Source organism: Oncorhynchus kisutch, linkage group LG17, assembly GCF_002021735.2.
Source record: "Oncorhynchus kisutch isolate 150728-3 linkage group LG17, Okis_V2, whole genome shotgun sequence".
NCBI lineage: Eukaryota > Metazoa > Chordata > Actinopteri > Salmoniformes > Salmonidae > Oncorhynchus > Oncorhynchus kisutch.
The window spans coordinates 23,167,369-23,178,905 of NC_034190.2; the positions used below are offsets into that span (position 1 = coordinate 23,167,369).

Genomic DNA, 11,537 nt, shown 5'->3' on the forward strand with positions numbered 1-11,537 from the left:
TAGATATATGTAGATATATGTGTATATAGATATATGTGTATATAGATATGTGTATATAGATATATGTGTATATATATACATACATACATACATACATACATACATACATACATACATACATACATACAGTTGAAGCTGGAAGTTTACATACAAGTCTTTAACTTGTATTATTATTTTTTATACCCCCTTTTTCTCCACAAATTCTTGGTATCCAATTGTTAGTAGTTACTGTCTTGTCTCATCGCTACAACTTCCGTACGGGATCGGGAGAGACGAAGGTCGAGAACCATGCGTCCTCCAAAACACAACCCAACCAAGCTGCACTGCTTCTTAACACAGCGCACATCCAACCCGGAACCCAGCCGCACCAATGTGTTGGAGGAAACACCGTACACCTAGCGACCTGGTCAGCGTCCAATGCGCCCGGCACGCCACAAGAGTAGCTAGTGCGCGATGAGACAAGGATATTCCCACCAGCCAAACCCTCCCTAACCTGGACGACACTAGGCCAATTGTCCATCGCCCCATGGACCTCCCGGTCACGGCCGGCTGCGACAGAGCCTGGGCTCGAACCCAGAGTCTTTGGTTAAAACTCATTTTTCAACCACTCCACAAATGACTTGTTAACAAACTATAGTTTTGGCAAGTCGGTCAGGACATCTACTTTGTGCATGACACAAGTAATGTTCAACAATTGTTTACAGACGGATTATTTAACTTATAATTGACGATATCACACTTTCAGTGGGTCAGAAGTTCACATACACTAAGTTGATTGTGCCTTTAAACAGCTTGGAAAATTCCAGAAAATGATGTCATGGCTTTAGAAGCTTCTGATAAGCTAACTGACATCATTTCAGTCAATTGGAGGTGTAGTTGTGGATGTATTTCAAGGCCTACCTTCAAACTCAGTGCCTCTTAGCTTGACATCATGGGAAAATCAAAAGACATTAGCCAAAACATTGTAGACCTTCACAAGTCTGGTTCATCCTTGGCAGCAATTTCCAAATGCGTGAAGGTACCGTGTTCATCTGTACAAACAATAGTACGCAAGTATAAACACCATGGGACTACGCAGCCATCATACCGCTTAGGAAGGAGACTCGTTCTGTGTCCTAGAGATGAATGTACTTTGCTGCAACAAGTGCAAATCAATCCCAGAACAACAGCAAAAGACCTTGTGAAGATGCTGGAGGAAACGGGTACAAAAGTATCTATATCCACAAGTAAAATGAGTCCTATATCGACATAACCTGAAAGGCCACTCAGCAAGGAAGAAGCCACTGCTCCAAAACCGCCATAAAAAAGCCAGACTATGTTTTGCAACTGCAGATGGGGACAAAGATGGTACGTTTTAGAGAATTGTCCTCCGATCTGATGAAACAGAAATAGAACTGTGTAGCCATAATGACCATCATTATGTTTGGAGGAAAAATGGGGAGGCTTGCAAGCCGAAGAACACCATTCCAACTGTGAAGCACGGGGGTGGCAGCATCATGTTGTGGGGGTGCTTTGTTGCAGGAGGGACTGGTGTACTTCACAAAATAGATGCCATCATGAGGGAGGAAAATGATGTGGATATATTAAAGCAACATCTCAAGACATCAGTCAGGAAGTTAAAGCTTGGTGACATGTAGCTTGGCCTACAAACCTGACTCAGTTACTCTAGCCCTGTCAGGAGGAATGGGCCAAAATTCACCCAACTTATTGTGGGTAGCTTGTGGAAGGCTACCCCCAACGTTTGACCCAAGTTGCACAATTTAAAGGCAATGCACTCACATACTAATTGAGTGTATGTAAACATCTGACCCACTGGTAATGTGATGAAAGTAATAAAAGCTGAAATAAATCATTCTCTCTGTTGTTCTGATATTTCACAATCTTAATAATGTGATCCTAACTGACCTAAGACAGGGAATTTTTACGAGGATTAAATGTCAGGAATTGTGAATAACTGAGTTTAAATGTATTTGGCTATGGTGTATGTAAATTTCTGACTTCAACTGTATTATTTTTTACATTTTTTATTGTAGGCAACTGAGGAGGATGAAGCGGAGGACGAGAAGCCTCAGCCAAAGAAAGGCAAGAAGGAACAGCCCAAGGTGAGTGAAGCGCTCTAGTGCTAACGACAGACTTTGTGTAAACAGTTTTCCTTCTGGAATGTAGGGATGGCATTCTATAGGAAATGTAATGGGTTAGCAACATACAGTGTCTACATAAATTATTCATACCCCTTGACTTATTCCATGTTTTCTTATTATGGTGTGAATTTATGTTTAATCTCACACATTTACACACACTACCCTTTAATGACAAGGTGAAACATGTTTTTAGACATTTTAGCTAATTTATTGAAAATGAAATATAGATATCTCACTTAAATAATTATTCACACCCCTGAGCCAATAGTTTGTTGAAGCACCTTTTGCAGTGATTTACAGCTGTGAGGCTTTCTGGGTAAGTCTCCAAGAGCGTTCCACACCTGGATTTTGCAACAATTTGCCCATTATTCTTCAAGCTCTGTCAAGTTGGTTCTTGATCAATGATAGACAACCATTTTCAGGTCTTGCCATAGATTTTCAAGTAGATTTAAGTTGAAACTGTAACTTGGTAAGCAACTCCAGTGTGGTTTTGGCCTTGTGTTTTAGGTGATTGTCCTGCCCGAAATGTGAATTTGTCTCCCAGTGTCTGGAAAGCAGACTGAACCAGGTTTTTCTCTAGGATTTTAGCTGTACTTGGCTCCATTCCATTTCTTTTTCTATCCTGAAAAACTCCCCAGTTCTTGCTGATTACAAGCATACCCATAACATGATGCAGCCACCAGTATGCTTGAAAATATGGAGAGATACTCAGTAATGTATTGGATTTGCCCAAACATAACACTTTTTATTCAGGACAAAAAGTGAATTCCTTGCCACATCTTTTGCAGTATTACTTTAGTGCCTTGTTGCAAACAGGATGCATGTTTTGGAATATTTTTTATTCTGTACAGGCTTCCTTCTTTTCACTCTGTCAATTAGGTTAGTATTGTGGAGTAACTACAATGTTGTTGATCCATCCTCAGTTTTCTCCTATCACAGCCATTAAACTCTGTAACTGTTTTAAAGTCACCATTGGCCTCTTGGTGAAATCCCTGAGTGGTTTCCTTCCTCTCTGGCAATTTGGTTAGGAAGGAAGCCTGTATCTTTGTAATGAGTTTTGATGCATCATCCAACGCGTAATTAATATCTTCACCATGCTCAAAGGGATATTCAATGTCTGCTTTTTTATTTTTTATTTACCCATCTACCAATAGGTGCCTTTTGCGAGGAATTGGAAAACCTCCCTGGTCATTGTGGTTGAATCTGTGTTTGAAATTCACTGATCGACTGAGGGACCTAACAGATAATTGTGTGTGTGGGGTACAGAGATGAGGTAGTCATTCAAAAATCATATTAAACACTATTGTTGCATACAGTCCATGCAACTTATCATGTGACTTGTTAAGCAAACTTTTACTCCTGAACTTATTTAAGCTTGCCGTAACAAAAGGGGTTAAATACTCATGACATTTCAACTTTACATTTTTTAAATTAATTTGACATTGGTATTATGTGTAGGCCAGTGACCAACCCAACTTAATCAATTTTAAATTCAGGATGTTACACAACATTTTGAAAAAGCCAAGGGATGTGAATATTTTCTGAATGCACTGCACTGTGTGACTGAGTCTGAATATCCACACCTGTAAACTATCTAGGCCAATATAATGCATGACCACGGTATATGGGTCACAGTAGCACTTTATCACTTGCAGCATAGTTTCTGTATTACCATAATGCTGTGTTACTTGTCCCATTCAGAGGATGAACAAACCTGCTCGCCCTCCGCGCAGCGAAGATGAAGAGGCTGAAGACGACGAAGATGACACAATGAAGGTGTGTGTTTATCGTCTGCTGTATGGAAAGGTCATACATGGCATGTAGAGCCACCTTAGAACATCTAAATCACTGACTCTCCCTCTGTCTGCATCCCTCTCCTGTCAGTGTGCTGAAGACGTGATAGCAGAGCAGGAGCAGGAGAAAGGTGACGACCCCTTTGCCAACATGAGCAAGAAGGAGAAGAAGAAGAAAAAGAAAATGGTAACAGTACCAATCAAAGTTTTAGAACACCTACTCATTCCAGGGTTTTTCTTTTTACTATTTTATACATTGTAGAATAATAGTGAAGACATCTAAACTATGAAATGACACACATGGAATCATGTAGTAACCAAAAAAGTGTTAAACCAATCCAAATCTATTTTAGATTCTTCAGAGTAGCCATCCTTTGCATTGATGACAGCTTTGCACACACTTGGCATTCTCTCAACCAGCTTCATGAGCTAGTCACCTCTGGAACTCATTGAAATTAACAGGTGTGCCTAGTTAAAAGTTAAATAGTGGAATTTCTTTCCTTAATGCGTTTGAGCCAATCAGTCGTGTTGTGACAAGGTAGGGGTGGTATACAGAAGATAGCCCTATTTGATAGACCAAGTTCACATTACCAGGAAGAATAGCTCAAATAAGCAAAGAGAAACGACAATCCATCGTTACTTTAAGACACGAAGGTCAGTCAATCCAGAAAATTTCAAGAACTTTAAAAGTGCAGTCACAAAAACCTTCAAGCGCTATGATGAAACTGGCTCTCATGAGGACCGCCACAGACCGAGTGTTACCGCTGCTGCAAAGGATAAGTTCATTAGTTACCAGTCTCAGAAATCGGCACAAAACTGCACCTCGAATTGCAGCACCAATAAATGCTTCCGAGTTCAAGTAACAGACACACCAACTGTTCAGAGGAGACTACGTGAATGAGGCCTTCATGGTCGAATTTCTGCAAAGAAACCACTACTAAAAGACACCAATAAGAAGAGACTTGCTTGGACCAAAAAACACAAGCAATGGACATTAGACCGGTGGAAATCTGTCCTTTGGTCTGAGTCCAAATGTGATATTTTTGGTTCCAACCACCGTGTCTTTTTGAGACACCGAGTAGGTGGATTATCTCCACATGTGTGGTTCCCACCTTGAAGCATGGAGGAAGTGTGATGGTGTGGGGGTCCTTTGCTGGTTACATTATTTGTGATTTATTTAGAATTCAAGGCCTACTTAACCAGCATGGCTACCACAGCATTCTGCAGCGATATCCCATCTGGTTTGGGATGGGACCCTTGTTTGTTTTTCAACAGGACAATGACCCAAACACACCTCCAGGCTGTGGAAGGGCTATTTGACCAAGAAAGAGAGTGATGGAGTGCTGCATCAGATGACCTGGCCTCCACAATCACCCGACCTCAACCCAATTGTGATGAGTTGAACCGCAGAGTGAAGGCAAAACAGCCAACAAGTGCTCAACATGTGTGTTAACTCCTTCGAGAGTGCTGAAAAAGCATTCCGGGTGACTACATCATTGAGAGAATGCCAAGAGTGTGCAAAGCTGTCAACAAGGCAAAGGGTGGTTACTTTGAATAATCTAAAATATTCTTACATTTGTTTAATACTTTTTTGGTTACTACATGATTCCATATGTGTTATTTGATAGTTTTGATGTCTTCACTATTATTCTACAATGTAGAAAATAGTCTAAATAAAGACAAACCTTCAAATGAGTAGGTGTGTCCAAACTTTTGACTGGTACTGTATATACTCTACAAATACTGACCTTTTTTGAGAGCCTTTGGGCCAAACCAGAGACAGAAGCATTTTATGAATTGGAAGTGTTTGTCTGTGCCTTTGTTTCTAGATTGAGTATGAGAAGCAGGTAGCCAGTGTGCGTGCTGCCAACGCCATTGAGGGAGACTTCTCCGTGTCCCAGGCTGAGTTGTCTTCCAGGCAGGCCATGCTGGAGAACGCATCAGATATCAAGGTGACCTGACCCTCTCAACTTTTCTAGTGTTTCTTTATTCTGAAGAATTGAGAGAACTACATAGAACCTACTTATTTTACTGAAGAAAAATTCAATAGGACAAAAAATCAACTCAATCGACACACCTCTCTATCTTTCTCTTATATTATATTACACAGGCACAAACAAAAGTATGTAGACACCCCTTTCAAATTAGTGGATTCGGCTATTTCAACCACACCCGTTGCTGACAGGTGTATAAAATCAAGCACATAGCCATGCAATCTCCATAGACAAACATTGGCAGTAGAATGGCCCGTACTGAAGAGTTCAGTGAATTTCTACGTGGCACCCTGATAAGATGCCACCTTTCCAACAAGTTAGTTCGTCAAATTTCTGCCCTGCTCGAGCTGTCATGGTCAACTGTAAGTGCTGTTACTGTGAATTGGAAACGTTTAGCCCCAACAATGGCTCAGCCGCGAAGTGGTAGTCCACACAAGCTCACAGAAAGGGACCGCCAGGTGCTGAAGGACGCAGTGCGTAAAAATCATCTGGAACCAACGTCGGCACAAGAACTGTGCCTTGCGAGCTTCATGAAATGGATTTCCATGGCCTGCACACAAGCCAAATATCGCCATGCGCAATGACAAGTGTCGGCTGGAGTGGTGTAAAGCTCGCCACCATTGGACTCTGGAGCAGTGGAAATGCGTTCTGGAGAGATGAATCACGCTTCATCATCTGGCAGTCCAACAGAGTAAGCTGGATTTGAAGAAAGCTACCTGCCCCAATGCATAGTGCCAACTGTAAAGTTTGGTGGAGGCAGAATAATGGTCTGGGGCTATTTTTCATGGTTCAGGCTAGGCCCCTTAGTTCCAGTGACGGGAAATCTTAATGCTACAGCATACAATGACATTCTGGACGATTCTGTGCTTTTAACTTTGTGGCAACAGTTTGGGGAACTTACTGTTTCAGCATGACAATGCCCCTGTGCACAAGCGAGGTCCATACAGAAATAGTTTGTCGATCGATGTGGAAGGACTGGACTGCGCAGAGCCCTGAGCTCAACTCCATCGAACACCTTTGGGAGCCAGGCCTAATCACCCAACATCAGTGCCTGACCTCAGTAATGCTCTTGTGGCTGAATGGATGTAAGTCCCTGCAGCAATGGTCCAACATCTAGTGGAAAGCCTTCTTGGAAGAGTGGAGGCTGTTATAGCAGCAAGGAGGGGACCAACTTAATGCCCATGATTTTGCAGTAAGATGTTTGACGAGCAGGTGTCCACATACTTTTGGTCATGTAGTTTAACATCTTATCACACACAAGAAGAATGGTTGAACGGACGAGGATGGTTGTTGGGATTCATCAAATGGCTGATGAATGTCTTTGTTACTGAAACATTGCACTTTATGTATTAAATGTTTCTTTGTAAGCACACAGTGTGAGTATGAGGTGGTTAGTCCCTTCAACCATTCCTTACTGAATGTCAAGTGGTAAGCCCTAAAGTTCGGAGTATCAGAGTTCACCTATGGTGGTTTCAGTGTTTTAATGTGCTGCTCTTTGTTTCCTCTAGCTGGAGAGGTTCAGTATATCAGCTCACGGGAAAGAGCTGTTTGTCAATGCAGATCTCCTGGTGGTGGCAGGAAGACGCTACGGTCTGGTTGGACCTAACGGGAAGGGGAAGACCACGCTTCTGAAACATATCGCCAACAGAGTTCTCAGTATTCCTCCTAACATTGATGTGCTGCTCTGTGAGCAAGGTATGTCACCTGTCCTCTGAAGAACCCCCTCCCCATCATACCTTTCTCTCTGTCTCCTTCCCTTATCCTCTCTCTCACCCCTCTTCTCCCTTCCTTTCTCTCTATCCCTCTCACTTCACCCGCACTGTTTTCTCCCTTTAACACCCTGTCGTGCTGTCCATATCTTCATAGAGGTGATGGCGGATGACACCCCAGCGGTCCAGGCTGTGTTGAAGGCAGACACCAGGCGTCTGAAGCTGCTAGAGGAGGAGAGACAGTTGCAGGCTCTCCTGGAGAAAGGAGAAGACAGCGTGGCTGAGAGACTGGACAAGGTATGGGGAAACGTCAAAATTGAACCCTAAAACACTCTTAGATCTGCCAGGCAAAATATCCACTTCCTAATTGCTATGATAGTCTATTGAATACAGGGCTGGGGTCAGGTTTTCATTCAGACTGTGGTAACTGGAAAAAGAGTCATGGTCTCTTAGCCTGCATTCAGATAGTAATGTAATATCTGTCAATCGACTTAACCACTGCATGTGTACATATTGTGTGTCTGTCTCAACCAGGTCTATGAGGAGTTGAGGATCATCGGGGCAGCAGCAGCGGAGGCTAAAGCCCGTCGTATCTTGGCTGGTCTGTCCTTCACCCCAGAGATGCAGAACAGAGCTACTAAGAAGTTCTCTGGAGGCTGGAGGATGAGAGTCTCACTAGCCAGGTGCAGTTTTTTCTGAATTCCAAGTGCAGGTGTAGGATCTAAATTCGATCACTCTTTTGTTGCTGAGAATTTACAGGAAATGCAGATGAGTTTCATGATTCAAATAAATTCATTGAAAACCCACACTAACACACGGTTATATTAATAGTATTGCGCTTTTCATGTAACCTACCTTTGGCCAGCTAATATAACCTAACCACCAAATATCCTTAACAACACACTTGCTGAGCCAGGTTTCAGAAAATACAATTACATCAGTTGATTTAGCCCAAATCCTAACCCCATCAATTTTTGACAACGGGCTGTGTACATTTAAATGAAAAATACCAAGACCAGATCTAGATTTAAAATCAGAGGGGGTTTGGAGACATTGCATATCAGGGCCAGGGTTAGGTTGCACGTTACCTGATATCAACAAAAGAAGAATAACTAGGCACCTCTGTTTTAATAACCTTGCACGGCTTCTACTTGCACGAGACCTACTGCAAGCTAATTCTACAAGTGAGTTTCCAGACAGTACAAAACAGTGTTCACATCATGCCCCAAATGCATCGGCACTTGGACGAGTGGGCCGAGTGAAAGAGCGAGTTCCCGCAGACAAAATGTCTAATGGACGGGAGAGCACATTGTCAGATGTACTCACCCAGCGACTGTAAGCTGTAAGAAATAGAGACAAGGAAAGGTAAGGTGAGAGAGGGGCCTGTGTGTATGCATGTGAGTGTGGGGGTCGATTGAGAGAAGGGCTTGGGGATTGTTGAGCTGCGAAGAGCAAAGAGGAGCAGCTTGGACGAGACACTCTGCAGAGGGAAAGCTGAGGATAGAACCCAGGCCAGCCAGAGAGAGGGTTACTTTGGTAAACTTCAAGTGAAGAAGTGCAAATAGCGGGAAAAAGTTATCCGAGGTTGAGGGAGACTCGCGATCTTTACACCAGCAAAACTAAATAGTTTGCGATACACAACAAGGAAATTGTAGATTTGTTCCATCATTAATTAATAGATTATTATTAGGTTAAAAACTACTTGTCACAGACAATGACTTGACATGCTGCCAATTTGGATGTTTCTGTTAAAATATAGGTCAAATTAAGCTCATATCTGTTGACCCCTTAGCCCTCCCAAGGCAATTCTATACATCTGAAATGATTTGATTATAGAGGTTTTAGCAATATGGGAATTTCGTCAATTGTTTTTTTTCTTCAGCTACTTCTGCAGGTCAAGTCAAATGTAATTCAAAGTGCATTGTTACAATGTCACTTTTACAGAGAATATAAATGAACGAAAGTATAACGCAGAAATAAAAACAGCAGTGAAAATGAATTCTAAGCTTCCAGTGGCTCTCTCCTACCAGAGCTTTGTTCATGGAGCCCACCCTGCTGATGCTGGATGAGCCCACCAACCATCTTGACCTCAACGCTGTCATCTGGCTCAACAAGTAAGGGCACACCACACGCAGCCTTTTACTGAAATATAACTTATTTCACAGGGCCACACTTCATGCAGCTGCTTACTCAATGGGTCTCCTTTCTGCCCTGGATCTGTAATGATACCACTGCAATGCCTAATATGTTAATCTCTCCTCCTAGCTACCTTCAGGGCTGGAAGAAGACTCTCCTCATCGTGTCTCACGACCAGAGTTTCCTGGACGATGTGTGTACTGACATAGTTCACCTGGACAACCAGAAACTTTACTACTACAGAGGGAACTACTGTGAGTTTATTAGCGATGTATATTCTTTCTCCTACCCCACAAACAACACATAAAAAACTAATGTATGACTAGTTCTATACACATTTACATTTAGCAGGAGCTCTTATCCAGAGCCACTTGCAGTTGGATCCATGGTCTATAGATTGAAGCTTCTCTCTCTCTGTTTCTCAGTGACGTTTAAGAAGATGTACGTTCAGAAGCAGAAGGAGCTTCAGAAACAGTACGACAAACAGGAGAAGAAGCTCAAAGATCTCAAGGCTGGAGGGAAGTCCACCAAACAGGCCGTGAGTACAGGACAGCTACCTCTGTTTAGACATGGTTCTGTCTCTCTCTGTACTTCTCCCATCATCCACTGTTTTCTGTCTCTCTCTAGGAGAAGCAGACTAAGGAAGCCTTGACCAGGAAGCAAGCAAAGGGAAAGAAAAAGGGAGGAGTGGAGGAGGAGAGTCAGGAAGCTACGGAGTTGCTCAAACGACCCAAAGAGTACACTGTCAAATTCACCTTCCCCAACCCCCCTTCTCTCTCTCCTCCCATCCTCGGATTGCACAGTGAGTTCTCCCTCTTTTTTCCCCCTCTTCCGCTCTCACTTTTTGTATATCCCTGTTTAACCCTCTACTCTGTCTCAGGTGTAGACTTTGCCTTTGAGGGACACAAACCCCTCTTCAAGAATGTGGACTTTGGTATCGACATGGAGACTAGAAGTAAGTAGAAATCCTTTGTTTGCATACCTGCGACACGTTGGACTTTCTGGTCATTAGCCTCCATACTATACCTTAACTCTTTTTTTCCTTGTTCAGTTTGTATAGTTGGACCCAATGGAGTCGGGAAGAGTACCCTACTACTACTTCTCACGGGCAGGTTAAATCCAGTAAGTTTCCCTTCAAACAAAAACACATATGATCTATATATATATATACACACACACAAATACAGCAGAAGTGTTTGTGCACTGATGGGTGTAACTGTCAAGCTAAATGTGTGTTGATTTGCCTTTCAGTCCAAGGGGGAGATGAGAAAGAACCATCGGCTGAAGGTGGGCTTCTTCAACCAGCAGTATGCCGACCAGCTGAACATGGAGGAGGCAGCTACAGAGTACCTCCAGAGGAACTTCAACCTGCCCTACCAGGACAGCAGGAAGTGTCTGGGCCGCTTCGGACTGGAGAGCCACGCACACACTATCCAGATCTCCAAACTATCAGGTTAGGAATAGAAACATGCGCGCTCACACACCATCATCCAGTGTGTGTGTCGATCTGTTTTCTAAATGTCTTCTCTCTGTTCCTCTCCATCCAGGTGGTCAGAAAGCCAGAGTGGTGTTCGCTGAGCTGGCCTGTCGGCAACCTGACGTTCTCATCCTGGATGAGCCTACTAACAACCTGGACATTGAGTCGATCGATGCCTTATCAGAAGCTATCAACGAGTACAAAGGAGGTATGAACACAGTGAGGCTGTTAATGTTTATTTTTGTTCAAATGTAGCCTCTGAAATTGGTGTAGTGATGGCATAAATA

The 11,537-nt window shown here is 42.9% G+C and overlaps 1 protein-coding gene across 3 annotated transcripts in view; it reads left to right on the forward strand.

The window, feature by feature from the left end:
• LOC109907356 (ATP-binding cassette sub-family F member 1) overlaps positions 1-11,537 on the forward strand; it is a 32,194-nt gene that overhangs the window by 19,747 nt on the left and 910 nt on the right. For all 3 annotated transcript variants that reach the window (XM_031793384.1, XM_031793386.1, XM_031793385.1), the window contains 15 exons: positions 2,034-2,102; positions 3,843-3,917; positions 4,026-4,121; positions 5,764-5,886; positions 7,437-7,623; positions 7,795-7,934; positions 8,172-8,320; positions 9,668-9,751; positions 9,903-10,027; positions 10,199-10,311; positions 10,401-10,575; positions 10,654-10,728; positions 10,825-10,895; positions 11,025-11,226; positions 11,321-11,458. In XM_031793384.1, the coding sequence (XP_031649244.1) occupies positions 2,034-2,102; positions 3,843-3,917; positions 4,026-4,121; positions 5,764-5,886; positions 7,437-7,623; positions 7,795-7,934; positions 8,172-8,320; positions 9,668-9,751; positions 9,903-10,027; positions 10,199-10,311; positions 10,401-10,575; positions 10,654-10,728; positions 10,825-10,895; positions 11,025-11,226; positions 11,321-11,458 (1,822 nt within the window). The remainder of the gene's footprint in view (positions 1-2,033; positions 2,103-3,842; positions 3,918-4,025; positions 4,122-5,763; positions 5,887-7,436; positions 7,624-7,794; positions 7,935-8,171; positions 8,321-9,667; positions 9,752-9,902; positions 10,028-10,198; positions 10,312-10,400; positions 10,576-10,653; positions 10,729-10,824; positions 10,896-11,024; positions 11,227-11,320; positions 11,459-11,537) is intronic.